The sequence below is a fragment of the Python bivittatus genome, unplaced genomic scaffold (assembly GCF_059951505.1).
Source record: "Python bivittatus isolate LINGU-HERP-01145 unplaced genomic scaffold, Pbiv_v1 ctg000350_np1212, whole genome shotgun sequence".
NCBI lineage: Eukaryota > Metazoa > Chordata > Lepidosauria > Squamata > Pythonidae > Python > Python bivittatus.
The window spans coordinates 22,061,883-22,084,070 of record NW_028277074.1 but is presented as its reverse complement, the minus strand read 5'-3'; the positions used below and the strand labels follow the sequence as shown (position 1 = coordinate 22,084,070).

Here is a 22,188-nt window from a genome sequence, read left to right as displayed (position 1 = left end):
GGCTGTCATAAGACCATTTATGAGCACTCTTTGAGTGCAGTTGTTCAAGCAATTGCACGTCTATTCACTTGCATATCAAATAAGGCAAAAGAGCTCAAAAGCCTTATTTCAACACTTTTAAAGTAAAATATGACATTGTCCCACTAATTTCAAGGTATCCAAAATCACTAATATTTTGCCACTGGCTATTTTGGAGCAGAGGTCATATGGCCTGTTGTATTATCAGAGATGTGTTTGGACATGCTAGCAGGTGCAAGAACAGCAACCTTGCCTCTGGTCACTTGCCATCTTCCACCACAGCTTTTTCTTCTTCAACATTTGCCCTCTCCATTAGTGCTTTGTTTCTGAATTTTGTCCTTTATCCATCACCACTTGCTTCCTCTTTGATTTTGAAATCAACTGCTCATAAGGCTTCCCTTCAAGGAAAGGAAAGGAAAGGAAAGGAAAGGAAAGGAAAGGAAAGGAAAGGAAAGGAAAGGAAAGGAAAGGAAAGGAAAGGAAAGGAAAGGAAAGGAAAGGAAAGGAAAGGAAAGGAAAGGAAAGGAAAGGAAAGGAAAGGAAAGGAGAGGAGAGGAGAGGAGAGGAGAGGAGAGGAGAGGAGAGGAGAGGAGAGGAGAGGAGAGGAGAGGAGAGGAGAGGAGAGGAGAGGAGAGGAGAGGAGAGGAGAGGAGAGGAGAGGAGAGAACAGAAGAGAGGCAGCCTCCACAATTTTATTGAAAGGAGGAAAGTATATAAGAAAGTCACTACAGTCTCTAGTTTTATGAGCTTTTTCTCACTGTATTGTGCTGAGAATAATGAATAATGATAAACTAGGCTTTATTGATTATTTGCCAGTTTCCTCTTAACTGACAGTTTTAATTATTGACCACTCCAACTCAACCCCAGTGCCAAGAAAGAGGGGTGACTGCCCAGCACCTCATCAGTTCATTTATGCAGTTCTCCAGGATTTATCTTTGGCAAGATGTATTATTCCTGATGTCCCTTGAGTGTCTTTAATTATGAAATGTCTGAATTAAATTAGAATTTGTTTAGCACTGTGTAATTTAAATTATTTTGTACCTGCTTTTATGGTTGGAGTCACCTTTTCTTTTTTCTTTTACATTATTTTGAAATTGTGCGATGCCTAAAAAGATTTGGAAGGCGGGCATACAAACCAGCCTACAGAAGACAAGGTAGAGTCCTGGAACTGCAGAATAATATCAGACTCACCTCATCTGTGCGGCAATGCCCCAACTATTTCTCATAGGCTGATGATATGCCAAGGGGGACTTTACATGGACAAATTACTATTTGACAGGAATCTCAACAGATGTAGGATGCATACTAACAATATGGGCAGCCAATTTTATGACAAAAATGGAAGGAGACATTTAGATCATCAACTCCACCTTCTGCTCAGTGCAGTTATTCCAATTAAAGCATCCCCAACAGGTGGTGGTCTATTAAACACTTGAATACTGTATATCCATCACCTTTCTGGGCAATTGGTTCACTAACAAACTGCTCTTAGTGTTAGGAAGTCTTCCCCTCTAACTTTCAACTGGAATCTGCTTTTCGGTAACTTAAATCCATAGGACAGCAGCCAGCATAGGACCAAATTAAACACACCACTGTAGAAATGATATAGTTCTAAACTGTGCTGAATAAAGATTTACGCTTTTGTACAAAATAATAAAATACAACATCCAAAAATGTTTTAAAATATACACTGTAGTCCAATTTAACACTACTCACTAATTAGAGAGAGTCAATAGCCCACAGCACTTAGAGAATGTTAATCTGTTTTTCCTTTCCCTTTCAGGTGCAATTATTAATTAGATTATCCTAAGGGCTGTGAACTTTCTGCCTGACTGAGGCAGTTATGGGAAGGGGTGCATCTTTGTGGAACCACCTGTTCACTTAAGATGTCTGCTTTTAAGCAGAGGCTTCAGACATGATCAGTGTTCATTTTCTAAACACCCCAGTGCTGCTTTTACTGAAAGCTTGAGACAACCCGTTGCTCAATTAGAACATATACGTATATGACTGGGGGAATTTGTGGGGCATAGATCCTATGGATCTCCTCTCCAAATATACCACCTTTCAGTGCAACATTTTTAGCACTATGGGAACAGCCTTTCCATCAGTACAGCAGGGAGACCTTTCATAGCAGACATATTCCATACAATGGCCAACCCAAGAAGCACAAAAGCCCTTCATAAAATTACACCCCTATATACACTCTCCTAGACTAAGCATCACCATATTCAGTAGGGTTTATTTACACTGTATTTATGTATTAAGCAATGCACTTCAAAAACTGCATACTGGGCAAAATATTCTTAGGAGTCATTCATGGAAGTACTTTATGTAAATGAGAGCATAAAAATTAGAACTTACTTGAAACTTCTTTCAACGTTTTAATTGCTGGGGATTCTAGTTGCTTAATTTGCTGTCTTACAATGTTTTCAAAGGTTTTGTAATTGACAAACCCTGGAAGTTCTCTACCACGGTATGTACGTTCAGATTTCTCAATATGTTGTTCCAAAGTCCAATCGACTGCAAAATAATTTTTTATTTTATTTTACAAATTTCTGTATCACTCACATGAACAGTTCTGGATAGCATACAATCTAAAATATCAGTGTAAAACATTAGCTCTAAATAATACTCTTCAACATCCCACAAATTCAACCCAAACAATCCAGTATATAAACAAGCAAAGCATATCCCATAGCAACTCCCCCATCACTACTGGATTATTATCAAATGCCAATGAAAAAGAAGTCTCTCTGCTGCTTTCTGGAACTCCAGCAGCAAAGGAATTAGGCACATTTCTGGGTCAACATCTTCCACAGATTTGAGGCCCCCTAAGAAAGACTGCCTCCCAGTCCATGCCCCACTCACAGTTTATCTCACAAGACAAGTAGAATAATTCTGAACTCCCTAATTTAACAGGGAGTTAAAGGATCATATAAAGCCTATGTGATCCTGCATCATATAGGCTTTATAAATGACCAGTATTTTCAATTGGGCCTAGAAGCCTATTGGCCACCAGTAAGGGCATTGCAAAAATTGGTGATGCACTGCAATAGCTGGATTCATGTGCTAGCAATCGGGCCACAGCATTCTGTACCAATTGCAGCTTCCAAGTTGTTTTCAAAGGCAGATCCACACAGAATGTCTCGCAGCAGTTAAGAGATGTGGTGCTAAGGGTACGAGTAACTCTTCCTATAGCTTCCCAGTCCAAGTAATTCCACTTCCACCTGTTATTTAAGCAAGTTGTGAGTCCAGGAGAATCCTCAGGTCACACAGCTGCTTCTTCAGAGGGACAGTAAGCCTGTCTACTGCTAATACTGGAACTGTGGTTTCTGGAAAGCCTAGGTATTTATGGACGAACAGCCATTCAAAATGTTTTGAATTATTCTGTCTCTTGCTTCAGCAGGTCCCAGTCAGAAGAAAGTAATCATAATAGCTAAAAACAAAAAGAGCTGCTCTGGTAATTGTTTAATCTTTGTCTGACTTATTTCAGAAAGTACTCCTTTTACTAATTTAAAATATTCATTATATAAGTGTACTGTATACATCTGATGAACTTTTCATGTATTCCTAAAGCATACAGCTAAACATTCTTCTGGTTTTCCAATATAGTTTATAAATTGTAGTTTTCTAAGTATTTAAAGTGCTTACTGGTGATCCTAAATTTTCAAGAGATGTATAATTTTGATGCCTTTGGTTTCTGGCATTTGTGTTGTGAGAACCTTGGATGTTCAAAAAGTATTTGGAGAGTTAATAAAGCTCTGGCCATAAAATGTGCACCTTGATTTTAAAGTTGTTCCTTTGTTTCTATTATCTGCCACGCTTCACCTATGGCTAGAAACAGAATGGCTCTTTCTGCTCTGACCTGGAAGGAATCATTATTTTTCTCTCACTTGCTTGTTACTAGTTCTCAACTTTGGAGGAATCTTTATCCAATCGAGTAACACTCTGTACCTGAAGAACCAATTTGCATGGCTGAAGGGATCTCATCACTTCATTGAACAATATGGCCTGGTACAGGTAAAAAAAAAAAAAGGGTGGTGACATACTTGACTCATGCTCAATTCCTGGTTACTACATGGCACACCCATATAGTTTTCTTGGCAACTGTATGGAAATGATTTGCCTTCTAGGTGTTTCTAACTTTCTCTTCTAGCTGGTATCCCTGGAGTCCCCCATTTAAAAACTAGCTAATCTGACCCTGTTTACCTTCAAAGCTGAGGCAAAATTGGCCAGATACCACTACTTTCTGAGATATTGCTATAAAATCAGCCTATTTGTCACTCCTTACCCAGTTGTGTGTTTAACAGTTCTTTAAACTCAAAAGTGTGTATACTTTTATAGTAATTGTGGTTTCTCCCAATAAAAGTTTTAGCTAACTGTAATTTTTTTCCCATGGATCAAAAAGGGTTTTTATGTTTTGGTCCTCCTAGAGACAAAGTATTTTCTCAAAGATCACCAGAGTGGGGATTGTGATAAAAGTATTATTGAAAGCTTTGTCCTGTTTACAGCTTTTGAATCTTTGTTGATTCTTTGTTGATCTTGTCTTGTGAAAACAAATGCAATGGTTTCAAACTTGTAGTCTGGGTATACTGGTCTGCAAAAATGCTGAACCCTAACCCTTGCTGTAGGTACCAAATCCTCCCACACCCCATTCTTTTAAGCAGCCAAAATTCCAATTTTCTTACTTGAAATCTTGCTAGATTTTGAGATTCAGCATTCTTTTTCAAAATCTCAGGAACATTAAAAAGCATGTGAAATTTGGTAATCTGAATTTTTTTGGTAATCTGAAAATTTAAAAAATATTTAACTTGGGGTCTTCTTGACACCACCTGTGAAACTATGTGTGGCATGAAGACTTGAACTATATCTGGTCCTCAAACGTTTTCAGAGAGTGTAGTGGTACATATAAAGAAAAAGGTTGGGAACCACTGCTCTAGAATGTTCAAAGAATAAAAAAGTAACTTTGGAATCTTTCCAGCTCATATCTATCAAATCTTGGGTCCAGGCACAAAGGTCTATGACACTACATTGCTCTAAGTGGAATTTATGTCACATGAGAAAGAGAGAATGGCTAGAGGTTCCAGATCCTCTGTATAGAACCTATCATACTCATTGTGGGAGCAAAGATTAAAAGGAAACTTATAAGTTAAGGGCTTTTGCAGATGACTTGGTGTTGGTTCTGGAACATCCTTTAAAGGGAATTAAAATATTATTTGGGAAATGAAAAGAATTTGGTGCATTAGCAGGTTTCAAGATTAATAGAAGACAAAGATGTTAACAAAAAAATATGAAAATAGAAGATCAAACAGAATTGATGAATAAAATGGGTTTTAAGATTGAGAAGAAGGTAAAATATCTGCATATTAATATGACAAATATGAATTGTATGTTATTTCAAAATATTCTAAGACATGGAATGAATGATTTTATCATTAATTGTTATGTTAAAAAAGATATGTTAATATAAACTCTCAGAGCTGGGAAGAATTTCTGTGATAAGAATGAGTGTCTTCCCTAGAATGATGTTTCTGTTTCAGACAATATCTGTTTTGACAACTGATGCACCATTTAAACAGTGGCAGAAGGATATATCTAAATTTGTGTGGCAGGGGAAAAAACAACAAGTTAAATATAAGGTGTTACAAGATGCAAAGGAAAGAGGATTGGGTCTACCTGATTTGAAATTGTATTTTGTAGCTTTCTGTTTGGTTTGGATGAAAGGTGGATCCTGCTGAGAAATAGAAGGCTCTTGGAGTTAGAAGGACATGACCTGAGATTTGGGTGGCATGGATATTTCTGGTATGATAAAGTCAAGGTTAATGTGAATTCTAAAAATCATTGCGTTAGATGTGCCATATTGTGAATATGGAATAGATACAAACCCAGGTTGTGCCCGAAAACATCTTTTTGGCTCTCAGTACAAGAAGCATTTTAAAGATGAGAAATAATAGGCAAACACAAATGACTCACTTACCTTTAATTACACCATTAACTATACTTTGCCATTTATCAAATGACTTTCGTATATCTGAAATTGTTCTTGTATCTTTTAAATCTTGTATATCCTCGTCTCCTTGTACAATTCTTGAGAGGTCTTCATTAAAATGCTTGATTTTCTGGAAAGAACAACAGAATTATATCATTTAAAAAATACGATTACCAGCTAAAATGGTATAACAAATGATATGTTCCAGAAGGACAGTCGGTCTCTAGGCAATGACTCCAGGAACCTTAAGTATAAGCCTAGGTATAAAATTATGAGGGATCAGTCCTGAAGGAATTAGAACAGCTTGGGAAGAGACAATATTCATATTGGTATAATTTAGGTAGAATCGAGTCCAAGACAATATGCCAACAAGCTAAGGATCTGGGAATTATGTTTAAACCAAGTGATAAAGGAGCAGCTATGACGACTATGTATAAAAAATACTAGAGTGTATAGACAATGATCAGATATATTCTCATACACACAAAGCCAGATCAGTCAGTCTTAACAAAACTGTGCAGAGGGTGATTAGAAGACTTGCCAATGGGAATCATAACACAAAATACTTACAATTCCCTACTTAATTAGAATTCTGCTTATTCCCGTCTTTTATGTTCTTCTCGGGATTGGTAGAGTGCCAACAGCAGGGCAATAAGGCAACATCCAGTTCCTGAGAGGTAAGGGGTAGGACAAGCCAAGTGGAAGAAGCAGCTGGCAATAGCTGTGTCCTCAGACATGGCTTTGTGCAGTGGACAGAGGATTCACTCCTTCCTCCACTTAACTGTCTGGGTAGTGGGAGTGGTGCCCTGCTCTGTGCTTAGTCCCTGGCACTTTGGGGCTGGCAAAAACAGATGCTTTCAGGAAGGCTAGGCCACTGTCCCTTTTCCTTTTAAACCTACTGCCTGCAAAGTTCCACTGAAGGCCAAGCAGACAGGTTGTTCTGTCCTTAGCAGGGACCCTGAGTCTACATGCTGCCAATTGTGTACGTGGCATGTGAAATGTGCTAGGTCACTGTTCTCCTCTGCTTAGTACTTAGAAAATGATTTAGGAGTTGCTTTGTGGAGACCAAACCAAACCAGCTACGTAACACCCCTGATCACATTTCAAAGAGGCCTCGTTCTCCTATTTTGGTGAACAAAAAGTAGTGAGCTAGTGAGTATTTTGTTAGGAGCAGTTGCTCTATTGGTCATTCTCTCATCATTTGTTATTATAAGCAATACTTCTTGCAGAGCTTTACTATGTGTACTAGCTCAGATATGATTTATTTGGTGCCGTGCAAGTTGGTGTGATATCTTGGAAACTGAAGAGTAGAATACAAAACACTGTAATGCATGAAGGAAGCATAGCCTTTGTTAAAGCACGATTCACAATATGGACTTGACCAGAGGTTATTGGCAGTTAAGCCAAACTCTCTTCAAAAATAGGAAAATTCATAAGAAGTTAGTTCTGGGAAGGGTCAAAATGGGTATTGAGGTGCAGCTTGAATATTCCTACATGGTTTACTGATAACATACACGAAACATTTTTTATTTTCAATCTTTAATAATGTATGAATATGCTGTTGACTTGCTATTAGTATTTTAACAAAGTGGAAAGTATTTGCAGAATTCATATGCAGGTAGTCCTCCGTTAAAGATGGTAAGAGGAACCAGAATTTCCATTGCTAAGTGATGTGGTCGTAAAGTACAATGTAATGTGACCTCATTGCTTAGCGATGGCAATCCCAGCAGCCCCGTTCAGTCATTAAATGAGGATCACAGATCATTAAGTGAGGACCTCCTCACAACTTTCTTCTGGCTTCCAACAAGCAAAGTCATTGGGGAAGCTGGCAGGAAGTTGCAAGTCCCACATGGCTTGCAAGCAGGCTGGTAGGCAAGTAAGTTGCTGTTGCCAAGTGGGAGAGGTTGGGTAGCTGGCGTGGTGTGAGCATGGCTAGGGGTGCCTGCTGCAGGGTGCAGGAGGGTGCACAAAGTGCTGGTAGAGCACAAGTGGGTTGGGGATAGCTGATGCAGGGCACATGAGGGGCCAGCAAGGCATGGCACAAGCATGGCAGGGCTCAGGGTGGCTGCTGCAGGGTATATGAGGGGGCGGCGAGTTGTGGCACAAGCACAGCGGGACTGGGGGTGGCTGCTGCTGGGTGGGGGAGACTTACACAAGTGACTTGCGACTTTCCCTGCCAACTTCCAAAGCCTTGTGAAAAGGCCACACATGACTTGAAGAAGGCCAAATTTTTAAATTTGATGGATAATTTAAGGCTTGTTGATATATGGAGATAGAAAAATAGCAACTGAAGAGAGTATACACATTTTTCTGAAAGACATAGATCCTTTGCAAAAATAGATATGATTTGGACTTCGAAGAATTTGGTTACCAAGATTCATAAAGTGGAGATATTACCAAATACTTTTTCGGATCATAATCCTGTGAGTTTGGTTTATAAAACAAAATGTAGTTCTTTTATATGGAGACTAAATGAAAATGTTGCTACAGAAAGAAGCAATAGTGGAGGATTGTAAAAAGAAATTAAAATAATTCTTTGAAAATAATTTAGATAAAGGTACTGATTTAAGAATGGTTTGGGACACAAGCAAAGCTTTAATCAGAGCTTATTTCATACCACACAGTAGTGAACTCTAAATGAAGAGGCAAGAGAAAACACAAGCTATTTAGGATGAAATAAAAAAGAAAAAAAATAAAGAAATTTCTAGAGAAGATAAGTATTTCTCAACAAATTAAGCTTTTACAACGTCAGGTATCTATGTTAACAATAAGAGGAATGGAAATAAAAATGAACTATATAAAGGAAAAAATTTTGAGTTTGCAAACAAACCAGGGAAATGGTTGGCATATAAATTATGAAAAGAAAAAGAAAATGATATTGAAACTACAAGAAGGAGTTCATGGGGTCACAAAGACTTAATGACTGAACAACAACTAAATGTTTCAATTTCCTTTAAAGGATTTTCCAAAACCAAAACCAAGTAATCTACAAAAGCCCCTAACTTATAAGTTTATTTCTTAATCTTTACTCCCTCAATCCTCTCATTTGTCTTATATCTCTATTCAATATTTCAAGGACTAAAATAAACAAGAGAGGAGACAGTGGGCATCCCTGTCTTGTTCCTTTTTGTATCTCACAAGATCTTTGTAAGATCTTCATTAACAATTATATGTGCTTTCTGTGAAGTATAAATCAATCTTATCCATTTTATCCATTCCAAAGTTCATATCTTCCAAAACTTTGAACAAGAAAGCCTCATCAGACAGCCCTGTTGCTTTCTTGCATTTATTTTTCTTTGGGGTATTCTGGATTGAAACATTATGGGAAAACTAAAAGAATTTGGTACATTAGCAGGTTTTAAGATTAACAAACAGAAGACAAAGATGTTAACAAAAACAACATCAAAATAGAGGATCAAATAGAATTGATGAATAAAATGGGTTTTAAGATTGAGAAGAAAGTAAAATATTTGGGTGTCACTATGACAAATATGAATTGTATGTTATTTCAAAATAACTATGTTAAAACATGGAATAAAGTTAAAGAATATATGTTAAGATAGGAGAAACTACAACTGTCATTGCTGGGGAGAATTTCTATGCTAAAAATGAATGGCTTGCCTAGAATGATGTTTTTGTTTCAGACAATACCTGTTTTGACAACTGATGCACCATTTAAACAGTGGTAAAAGGATATATCTAAATTTGTGTGGCAGGGGAAAAAACAACAAGTTAAATGTAAGATGTTCAAGATCCAAAGGAAAGAGGAGGATTGGGTCTACTTGATCTGAAATTGTATTTTGCAGCTTGCTGTTTGGATTGGATGAAAGAGTGGGTGCTTCTGAGAAATAGAACTTTTGGAGTTAGAAGGACATGACCTGAGTTTTGGGTGGCATGGATATTTGTGGTACGACAAAGTCAAGATTAATGTGGATTTTAAAAATCATTATGTTAGACATGCCATATTGAGAATATGGGATAGATCCAAACCCAGGTTGTCCCCAAAAACACCTTTGGGGCTCTCAGCACAAGAAGCATTTTATAGATGCTAGAGAAATAACAGGCAAACACAAATGGCTAACTTATTGTGAGATACTAGAATTTTGTCAAGGGGATTACAAAATAAAATCAAGAGAACAACTGGTGGCAGAGGGATATAATTGCCAATGATTTTCTTATTTACAGTTATCAGAAAGATTTAAAGTAAACACAAGAATTTATGGTATTGAACACTTTAAATGATTTTGAAATAGAATGATGTACAAATGATGAACATGTATTTGCTAAAATGTGAAATTTGAAACAGAGGAAGTGAAAGAATGTATGATAAAGTGAGCTAAAATTTTTGGTTATAAAATACAGATCAAACAATGGGAAAATAAGTGGTTGAAAGGACTATAATTTACACTACATTATAATCTTAAAGAGAACTTTTATAAAATGATGTACCATTGGTATATGACACCAGAGAAATTGTGTAGAATATATAAAGGTACTTCAAGTGTAGAATATATAAAGGTACTTATATAGGAAATGTGAACAAGAAGGGTCATTTTACCATGGACATGTAAAAAAGCTAGAAAATTTTGGATTGAAATACATACACTGATTCAGAGAATTTTAAAGCTTAATATACAATTGAGACCAGAATTCTTTCTCTTGGGATTGATGGACAAACAGTTGGAAAAAAGTCATGGAACTTTGTTTTTGTCTATAACTAGACAACCTATGACTTATTGGTACACCATTTCAGAGATATTTACTTATCTAAACAGATCAACAGAATGACCATGGGTAGACAAAAAAGCAGTGGGAGTGGGAGCAATTTCTGATTTCCTGCCAGCTTCCCCATTGACTTTGTTTGTGGAAGCTGGCAGGGAGCATCAGAAATCACAATCACGTGACCATGGCTGACCATGGCGGCAAAGCAATGGCCACAACTTTGCCAATACAACTGGTGTGAAGATCCTTTAAATTTATAATGGGTAATTTATAATAAGTAATGGGTCCTGGATAATGTACTGTACGCATTCTTTAAATTAGCTAATTTCATTCAAAAATTGTTGCACTATGATACACCATTTCAGCTAATTGATGGTTACAAAGAATTTTAGTAGTATATGGATAAGTGCAGTGAGATTATTGTATGCACAAAAATGGAAACATTTGGTAATACCTACAATGGAGGAATGGTTGGTGAAGATTGTGGAACTTGCTGAGATGGCCATATTGACTTGTTTGATCGGAGAAAAAACATTATCTACATTTATTGCTAACTAGAAACCCCTTATGGACTGTTTACGTAAAACAGAAAAAAAATGAACTTATGATTTATGGTTTTGATGATTAGATAGGATAGATTATAGAAAGAAGAGAGTCATGATGTAACTTTAGAGAAAGAGGTAAATTTATAATTATACTGTACTTATAACTGCTGTAAAAATTGGAAGCTACTTTGTATTTTTTCTTTCTTTTCTATTTTTCTTTTCTTTTTTTCTTTGTTTCCTGCATTTTTAGCTCTCTTTGATTTCTTTCTTTTTCTTTTTTCCTAACCCTAACCCTTACTCTATATTAGTTTGTATTACTTTTCACCTTTGTTCTTAAAACTTATATATATATATATATATATATATATAAGCTTATTCAGTCAAATATTTCTTTTCAGAGATTGTTTGTAATTCAATGACAGTATAAATAATTATATCTATGTCCTTATATGCTGTTTTTTTTACATCTGCACACACAGAAACACATCTGTTATTTGAAATAGATTTAAAAATGTATTTGTTATGGACAATTTTATGGATATATCAAAGGTTATGAAATCATTTTTAATTGTTTTGCTTTCAGAAAGGATTAATGCAAAATGTACAGAATAAAAAGGAGTAAATTCAGACAAACAAGAACCAGCAGCCATTTTGCAGTTTAGTTGTAGTTTGGTCTCATTTCCCTGTACCCAGCTATCACCCAGCTTCCTCAAGTTCCATGCCAAGCCACCCCCCCCCCCGAATTCCTTTCACTATTCAAAACCAAGAACAAAACAATAACAGAAAATAAATATGTAAGTATTTCAGTCTGCCCAACATAGTAGCTAGCACCTGGTGACGCAATTTTGTATTTTGGCCATTTTATACACATAGCATAGCAGTAAGTCCCCAGCAACAATACTGACTGATTAACAAGGTAACAATTTGCTTCATGACCAGATACAAACTCATGTATGCCTTTATTTTTCAATATATAATTAATCTTACTTTCACCAAAAAAATATTCTTGTCATTCAAGGATTCAGGAACACCTTCACCATATTTCTGAAGTTCTTCATTTGTTTTCTGGAAGTTGTCTTTTATTTGCTGTTCTAAAGCTGGCAGTGATTTCTGCAAAAAATCGTTAACAAAACAAAAGGTGTATTGTGGATTGACAAAACCATTCATTGATAAATCTGACATTCTGCAGTAGTGAAGCCACCAATTTTAGCAGTTGCCAAGCAATATAACAATATTCACAAAGAGGGCTGATCCTGGGAATCTCTTCTACAGAATGAAGGAGATGCCTAAGGATAAAAATCTGTATGCATATATAGTCATCATGTATTGTTTCAGGGACGCAGCTTGAGTAGAATGTCAACTTGTCCCCCAAATCCTTCATTCTCTCTATAAAAACAGGGTAATTGGGATCCTAATACATGCATCGCAGCATGCAACGGAGCATAATTAGGATCATGGTGTGAAATTGTACATGTAACACAATGGTATCTTTCCTCTTCGACCTTAAATGAACTGACAGTTCCTTACCTGAATGTGCTCAATGAGTTCTTGTGTAAGCCTTTCTGCCAGAAGTGGGATGGTAGCAATGCCTTCTTCCAAAAGAGGACTGCAGGAGATTAGAGTGAATAAAATTCAAATACTACTCAATAATTTGAAGTTATAATTTTTAGTATCTCAACTTTCCTCAATGTGGTGCCTTATAGATGGACTGAGACTGAGACTATCATTCACTTCACTGAAGTTTCATGTGTGAGCTGGACTCTGAGATGTTTTTCTCTCATGCGCTTAGCACTTCAGTGACTGGAAGTGCTAAGCACATGAGAGAAAAATGTCTCAGAGTCTAGTTCACACATGAAACTTCACTGGTCTTTAGTTTATAGACAGATATAGATAGATACACACACACACACACACACACACACACACAAAAGTTGATGTGAAAAGGAGCACATTTTGCAAGACCATGCTCAGCAATAGAACAAAAGGATTGTTTCTAAATCCTACCTGAAAAAGTTGTGCTCTTCAAAAAACTCCCTCTCTTTCTTGATTGCATCAGCCAAGCTCAGTTTATTAATGAGGTCATGCTGACTACGACATTTAACAATCATGTATCCTTTTTTCAGAGGTACTCTTTCATTTCGGACAATACGAACTGTCTCATTCTCAGTTCCTTTGTCAACCAAATCAGGCTTGGTTAGGATACCTATAAAATAGTTGATGGAAAATAAAGACCTGCTCATTTACTTGAGACAAGTTGGGGCTTAATCTAATAAAGGCTTCACTCCTGAACTACATTCAGTGTGAAAAAGTGAGTGTCCCTAAACATTCTCACCACCAAGTAGTTATGTCCCTCTCCACACTGCTGGGGTTGGGGAAGTGGCCTTCCAAGTTAGGAGCCATGTGTAGGCCCTGGTCCACTAGACTTCTGCTTTACAGAACCCAATTAAACAGTGAGTCAAAAACATTATACTGGTTCATTGATTTATGGAGGAAAATGATCCAAAGCTACATATTTGTGTGTTTAATTAGGTTCTCTTTATCTAGTTTGAGGACTTGTATGGAGAACAGATAACTTTTTAGGTCATATTTATGCAGAAATATTGAAAATTCAAAAGGATTCACAAACTTTTAAGCACCACTGCAGTTTTTCCATCTAGATGTCAGGTTCGGTCAGCACGGGGCTTCAGGGAAGCACGGGGCTTCAGGGAAGCTCGCAGCCAGACCACGCGGAATCCACCGATGGTAGCTAGCGGGGAAAAGAGGAACTGAAAGCGCCGCTAATTAACGGGCCACCTGTGCCCAGCCAGACCGGAAAACTGCAGCGGAAGCTTTTAACTATAAACTGATAACGGCGCGAGCCAGCAATGAACGGGGCCGCAGGCAGCGAAACAAGATCGCAACGCAGCACAGAACCCGCGGGCTTGCACGTAACGGGGAGGAGCCAACCCAGCCGGAGGGGGACTGGCAATCAAGGACAATAGACCCTGACCGATCCTGCCATCATGAACAATCAAGGGGGATTATTGGGGGCCCATAATCCGCAGCTGCAACGTGATCGCGGGGCGGGAAACAAGCGCGGGAAGGGGGAATATAACAAGTGATGCAATTGTACCAAGCCAGTCCTGGCTTTGCTTGTGACTACTACGTTACGCATGAGTAAACCTTCTTTGTGAACCACACGTGTCACGAGAATTTCTCTGTCGAACGGGGCAAACCTTACATAAAGCCAGGACTCACCGTTAGCGCTACCCGGTACCACCGAGGAGCGTTTCCTTTTCCAATACAGGCATGACCAGCGACGAGGAATCTGTGGGTCAGCTGGAGCACGAGGAACCCAGGCTCGAGGAGGGACGGTCGGAGCCACCCGGGAGCGACGGGACAGCGGCCAGGACCGGGCGCCCTCCAGCCGAGCGGTGGTCGATGGGCGTGAACCAAGGGCCAGACGGTTCAGGCGTCACGATGACCCGAGGTTCAGGGTCCCGGAACCGCGAGTGGGACGAGAAGTTCGCCCGACTAGAGGAGAGAGTCGAGCGGCACCTAGACGCCATGGAGGCGATGCTCCAGACCCTGCTACAGAGAGTGGGACCACCTGCGGTGAGCGAGGGGGCGAGCAACAGGGGTGGCGGTCCGGCACCTCAGCCGGCACCGCCCACGACGCCCCGGTCGGTGGACCGACGGGCGGCAGACGCCCTGAGACTTCGAGGTATCACTGGGAAGTTCTCAGGGGACCCTGAACAGCTGCCGCACTTTTTGACGCACGTTAGGGGGTTCATGCAGAGGGGTGGTCACCTATTCGCTAGGGACGAGGATAGAGTATCCTACGTGGCCGAGCTGCTAGATGGTCAAGCAGCTAGCTGGGTGATCGGACTATACGATGCCAACGCGGCGGAACTACGGAGTTTCCCGGACTTCATGCAGGCGCTCCGGGACAGATTCAAGGACACATTGAGCACCAAGCGGGCGGAGGACGACATCCTGCAGTTCAGACAGTGGGGCAAGTCAGTATCAGAGTACGCCCTGGAGTTCCGGAGATTGGCAGAGAAGCTCACGGACTGGCCGGAGTCCCTGAGGGTGAAGTATTTTAAGAGGGGGCTCAATCCAGAGATCCTGGAGCGGGCACTGGGGCGGGGCGACCCGTCCACAGTGAAAGATTGGATCTGGCTGGCCGGAACGGCAGAATCGGCATGGCGGCAGATCCAACAGAGCGCGAGGCGACGGGACCAGACGAGGGACCAGCCGAGGGAGAGAACCCCCGAGGAAAGGCGGAGCAGTCGGCAGCAGTCCACCGGGGTGCGAGAGGCGACCAGAGCCCCGAACCTGTGCTTCCGGTGCGGAGGCAGAGGCCACCGAGCGGCGCAGTGCCCGACGGAGCGGGAAGGAGCCCCACCACGGCCTGAAGTCAAGCCCCCGCGTGCGACCGGGAAAAGGGCCGGCGACCGACCGCGGAAGGGGGCAGTGGCGGCGGTGACCGAGAAAGGACGCGGGGGGTGGTCGACCCCGGAGACGGCGTCCTCCGGAGAGGACTCGGAGCCGGCGGGAAACGAGGCGCGCTCGCACTGAACGGCGTCCCAGTGCGAGCAGAGGAGTCGAGGCGCGCGGACCCAATAGGAGATGAGGACTGCCCTCCGTTCCGGGTGAGAATACACATCCGGGGGGTGAGATCCGGAGGGGAGGCACAGCTGCGGGCGCTACTGGATTCAGGCTGCACCCACTGCTTGATGCACCCAGCTGTGGTCTCGGGGCTCGGACTACAGCTGAGGCGCCTCCGGGAGCCCATTGCATTCAGCCAGCCAGACGGCACGCTGGCGGGGGGGGGCCAGCTCAGTATTACACCGAGCCGGTCCAGATGACGATCGGGACTCACCGGGAAGAACTGAGATTTGTGGTGGTCCCGGTGGCCGACTACGCAGGGGTACTCAGCTTGGCGTGGCTGCGACGACGGAACCCACGGGTCGACTGGACGGCGGAGGCAGTGCGGTTCGGGGTCGACAGGCCGGCGAAGTGCGGGAGCCGAAGGGACCGAGCCGTGGAGACGGGTGTGGCCGCAACCACAGACGGGCAAGTGGAGGGTCCGGGACACCGGGAGACGGGGCGAGAGCAGACGGAGCCTGAGACCCGGCCGGCAGCAGCAGCAGCAGCAGCGCCGGGACCCCGGGGACCCGCAACGATCCCGAGGCGTGGGGAGGCAGCGGCGACTGGCGAGACAACCGCAAAGAGAGAGGCCGGGCCCGGGGAACCCACGACGGGCGGCGGAATCCCGAGGCAGTATCGAGACCTGGCGGCAGCGTTCGGGGAGAAGGAGTCTGACCAGCTCCCACCACACTGGCCCAGTGATTGCGCCATCGAGTTAGAGCCAGGGGCGACCCTGCCTAAGCCGAAAATGTACTCCCTGTCAAGGAGAGAAATGGGGGCTCTGCGGGAGTTCATAGACAAGAACCTGGCACGGGGATTCATCCAACCCGCGAAGTCGCCATTAGCGGCCCCGGTACTATTCCGGGAGAAGAAGGATGGCTCGCTTCGAATGTGCGTGGACTACCGGGGGCTGAACGCAATCAGCACGGAGTACAAATACCCCCTCCCCCGATGAAGGACTTGATGTCGCATCTGTCTAAGGGGAGGGTGTTCACAAAACTGGACTTGCGCGAAGCTTACTTCAGAGTCAGGATCCGCGCAAAAGATGAGTGGAAGACGGCGTTCAACACGCCGCTCGGAAGCTACCAGTTTTCCGTGATGCCGTTCGGATTAAAAGGGGCCCCGGGGGTATTTATGCAGCTAATAAATGAGGTGCTGCACGACCTACTCTATCGGGGCATCCTGGTCTACCTGGACGACATCCTCATCTACACCGAAACCCTGGCGGAGCACGTGAACCTGGTGCGCACGGTGCTCCAGAGACTGCTGAAGGCACAGCTGTACGCGAAGCTATCGAAATGCGAGTTCCATCGAGAGCAACTAGACTACCTCGGCTACCGAATATCCAGCCGGGGAATTGAGATGGACCCGGCGAAAGTGAAGGATGTCCTGGGCTGGGAAGCGCCGCGAACCCGGAGGCAACTCCAAAGCTTCCTAGGGTTTGCGAACTTCTATAGACAGTTTATCCCGAACTTCGCCCAAATCGCCCTTCCCCTAACCGACCTGCTGAAGACCAAGGGCACTGGGAAACCCCCCAAGTCCTGCATGGCACTTGCGTGGACTGCAGAATGCCAGGGGGCGTTTGAGGAGCTAAAACGGCGGTTCACAGCGGAGCCGATCCTGCACCATCCTGACCCAGATCGGCGGTTTATAATCCAAGTAGATGCGTCAGACGTGGCAACGGGGGCAGTCCTGCTCCAGCCCAGCCCGGAGGGGGCCATCCACCCATGCGCCTATGCCTCCCACAAATTCACCGAGACAGAGAGAAGGTGGATGGTGTGGGAGAAAGAGGCGTACACAGTCAAGTGGGCACTGGCCACGTGGAGGCATCTACTGGAGGGGGCAGCTGAACCGTTCGAGGTGTGGACGGACCATAAGAACCTCGAGGCCCTGAAGACCCCGCGTAAGCTATCCCCCAAACAGGCGCGGTGGTCCCAGTACTTCGGGAGGTTCAGGTTCACACTAAAACACATCCCCGGGAAGCGCAACTTCCTAGCAGATGGACTGTCTCGCATGCCCCAGCACGCCAGCCTACGGGAGGAGATCGTGGACTCCATCATCCCTGCCAGCAGACTGGCTGCAAAGGCGGTGACCCGAAGCCAGACCAAGGGGGAGCGACGGGACGCGGCGCCTGAAGTAAGGCAAGGGTTCGCGGAGGCGGCGGAGCGGGACGCTTGGCTCAAGCAGAACCGAGAGGCGCTAACCAGCCAAGAGGGGTTGTGGTGGCATGAAGGAAAGCTGTACGTGCCCGAGGGTTGCCGACGGGAGGTCATGGAAAGAGCCCACGACAGCCGGAGCGCGGGGCATTACGGCTTTGTAAAGACGCTCCACTTAATCCGGCGGCAATTTTGGTGGCCCACGCTCCGTAAGGACGTGGAGGCGTACTCGGGGGGTTGCCCGGTGTGCGCGACGGCGAAAGGGGCCAAAGGCAAACCTAGAGGGCTACTCCAGTCGGTAGCGGAACCCGACGGCCCATGGCAAGAGGTCGCCATGGACTTCATAGTAGAGCTCCTGGAGAGTAAGGGGAAGACCGCCATTTGGGTGGTTACGGACTTATTCTCTAAACAAGCGCACTTTGTAGTGTGCCGGCGAGTCCCCACGGCAGAGGGGTTGGCGAGACTGTTCGTGCAACATGTTTACCGGCTCCACGGCGCGCCCCGACGGGTCGTCAGCGATCGGGGCGGCAACTTCATCGCGCGGTTCTGGAGGGAGTTCCTGAAGCGGGTGGGGACGAAACAAGCCCTTTCTTCCGCGGCGCATCCGCAGACGGACGGAGCCACGGAACGCCTGAACGGGGGGCTCGAACAGTACCTGCGCTGCTACGTGGGGCACCAACAGGACGATTGGGCAGAACTACTACCATTCGCGGAAGTGGCATACAACAACGCCGTCCACAAGAGTACCGGGTTCTCTCCGTTCAAAGTAGCCACCGGGAGAGACTTCGTCCCCATGCTGGAGTTGCCTCAGCCGGAATCCCAGATCAACTCCCTGGACGCCTGGTTCGCCCAAATCGACGCGACCCAGCGAGCGGCGCACGCGGCATTGCAAAGAGCCAAAGCCGAGTACAAGAAACACGCGGACCACAAGAGGCTCCCCGAGGAGCAGTGGAAAGTGGGGGACCAGGTGTATCTGTCAACCAAAAACCTAAAAACGCACCAGGCATCGAAAAAACTCAGCCCGAGGTTTGTGGGGCTGTTCCCCATTGCAGAGGTCATCAATCCAGTAACCGTCAGGCTGACGCTCCCGAAAAGCCTCGGAAAGATCCACCCGGTGTTTCATTGCAGCCTGCTAAAGCTGCACCAGCCGGGGAACGCCTGGCACAAGACAGAGGGAGTGCCACCACCCATCATGGTCGGGGGGGAGCAGCATTTCGAGATCAACCAGATACTGGACGCCCAGAGGCACAAGGGGCAGACCCAGCACCTAGTGCAATGGAAACATTTTCCCAAGTCCCACAGCGAATGGGTGAGTAAAACCCACATAAGGGCACTGGACCTAGTGCGGGACTTTTACAAGAAATACCCCGGGAAGCCGAAATAGAGCCGGGGGAATTGTCTTCAGGGGGGCGGTATGTCAGGTTCGGTCAGCACGGGGCTTCAGGGAAGCTCGCAGCCAGACCACGCGGAATCCACCGACGGTAGCTAGCGGGGAAAAGAGGAACTGAAAGCGCCGCTAATTAACGGGCCACCTGCGCCCAGCCAGACCGGAAAACCGCAGCGGAAGCTTTTAACTATAAACTGATAACGGCGCGAGCCAGCAATGAACGGGGCCGCAGGCAGCGAAACAAGATCGCAACGCAGCACAGAACCCGCGGGCTTGCACGTAACGGGGAGGAACCAACCCAGCCGGAGGGGGACTGGCAATCAAGGACAATAGACCCTGACCGATCCTGCCATCATGAACAATCAAGGGGGATTATTGGGGGCCCATAATCCGCAGCTGCAACGTGATCGCGGGGCGGGAAAAAAGCGCGGGAAGGGGGGAATATAACAAGTGATGCAATTGTACCAAGCCAGTCCTGGCTTTGCTTGTGACTACTACGTTACGCATGAGTAAACCTTCTTTGTGAACCACACGTGTCACAAGAGTTTCTCTGTCGAACGGGGCAAACCTTACACTAGAAATATCTGCTATTATCCTTTCCAACTCAAAAGGTAAATTTTGGAATAATTCATTACTTTTTGTCAAATAGATTCCTAAATATTTGACCTTCTTTATAATAGTATTAAACACTGTTTCTTGAAACAAGTATTGCTTTTCCTCCTCTGCCAAGTTTTATGTCTGCATTTGGGGTTTTTCTTTATGAATTTGGTAGCCTGATACAAATTCATATTACCATATACATTCCTTTTGGTCTTATGAACTAGTAGCATCCTTTTACAACATTTTAATATATATAAGTAGCTTTATGGGGAAATTTGTCAATGTTAAACATGTTAAAGTTATGTTGAATTATATTCCAAAACATGGAATTTGACTGTTTTTCAGGAACTGTGGCTATATTGGGCAGTGTATGGAAGATGACCTTGATAGAGATATGCAAAATCCATTGCCAGAGCAATAAGTGATAAACCATATTTTAAGTCCACAAGAGATGATATTCAGAAACAGTTCAGATAGATCCCTGTCTAATTCACTGAACTGTAAATAGTAGTAGGAGGTACAACATAATCAGACTTGCAAGATTCTGTTATTATTTTTATTTGCGCTCAGTCGTTACTGAATCTGCAGTGACTGCTTGGACGAGTCCTTTTGCAGTTTTCAAGGCAAGGTGTTTTGGAACACTCTCAATAAAAAGTAGTTTTAGCCTTTCTGTGTAGGTGATTTCTTGATCTGGTCTACCTAGTAGGGCTGATGGGCATGGGAAATTGCCAAGAAATTTATTTTGGAAATTGGATGAACGTTAAGGAGTGGATTGAGGATATGTGTAATTTATCCTTTTCTGAAGAGGTAATTTTTCTACTAAACATTAAATGATGCAATATGTGTTCCCTTGTACAGATTTCATGATATTTTAGAACAACAGAGTTTTATTTTCTTGTAATTCTGAAATTTTTATATTTTTTTAACAGTTGATATATAGGTGATATGCTTAAATAAGTTGTAATTTTCTTTTTCCTTTGCTATTTATCATTAATTATTCTCTCTCACTGAGGTTGGTCTTAGAAGTCTAAGGACTTCATCAGATTATTGTAAAGAAGAAATCATTCTAAAACCAAAGTTTTGATTTTCTCAGAGGGACTGCGGCATCATAAACATTGATGGCAGATAAATAGTTACTATGGACCAAGTCTCATCTTTCAAATACCTCAGCATAGCATTATAATACCCTGGAATCTGGTGGTAATAAATTAAATCTATTTCCAGTACGGGCAATAATAGTGCTAAGGATATACCTACCTTTTTCCATACTACAGGAGGCAAGAATATACTGACTACCCTAAGGATTTGGAAAGCTAAATCTGTTTCTCAAATGTTATATGGGTCTCAGATATCACATACAACAACCTAAAGTCTTTAGACACAATATACTCCAGATTCTTAAGAGTGTTATTCTGTGTACCCCACTGTGTTTCCAATGCAGCACTTCACTCAGAAACTGGGTTGACTCGTTTGGATTTTAGGCCCATCTATGCGGGCTCCATTTCTGGCTCCAGCTGCACTTTTCCAGTAATTCCCTGGCCACCACAATCCTTTTTATTAATTTCACTTCTTCTTGAAAAGTCAGGATCCCAAGTGATTTATGTCAGTGTGGTTTCTCAAGTAATGGTCTCTTAGCCCTGGCACTTTTAAAGGCAAGAGCTGCAAGCTGGTGGCAGGCATTTGACATAGCTCTCCAGGCAGACCAGGGCATATTAAGATCCTGAAACTGGCAGGATACAAACAGGAGACCTTGCAGGTCAGCGTACTATTTAGTTAACGTCACCTGCTCATCATACAGTAGAGATTTTGCTTTAGCCTGCTTCAGTGTATTACCCTCTGCAATATTGGAAGGAAGGTATGTCCTGTGATTGACCTGCATTTTTCAATTAACACCTGATAGAGAGATTAGTTAGCTCTTCCTATTTACTCTTGTAAACTGTGAGATAACAAACTTTTTGCTCTAACCGCATTAGCATCTGCTCATGTACAACTTCCAGCTGAGCACTGAGAGGACGGCAGAGAATGCAGGAGGTCACCTTGCCTGGTCACCAATAAAGTCCCAACCAAAGAGGCTTCACCTGCTGCCAGCCCAGACTTGCCAATCCTCAAAACTCATGCAAAGTGTCACCCAGACACCTA

The 22,188-nt window shown here is 43.4% G+C and overlaps 1 protein-coding gene across 2 annotated transcripts in view; it reads right to left on the bottom strand.

Annotated features, from left to right (window-relative positions):
• Nucleotides 1–22,188, bottom strand: part of LOC103052965 (interferon-induced GTP-binding protein Mx3-like) — a 39,732-nt gene that overhangs the window by 5,228 nt on the left and 12,316 nt on the right. For both annotated transcript variants that reach the window (XM_088144698.1, XM_088144697.1), the window contains exons 7-11: nt 13,279–13,477; nt 12,802–12,880; nt 12,262–12,384; nt 5,996–6,137; nt 2,380–2,538 (exon numbers count right to left, since the gene is read on the bottom strand). In XM_088144698.1, coding sequence (XP_088000824.1) covers nt 2,380–2,538; nt 5,996–6,137; nt 12,262–12,384; nt 12,802–12,880; nt 13,279–13,477 — 702 coding nt within the window. The remainder of the gene's footprint in view (nt 1–2,379; nt 2,539–5,995; nt 6,138–12,261; nt 12,385–12,801; nt 12,881–13,278; nt 13,478–22,188) is intronic.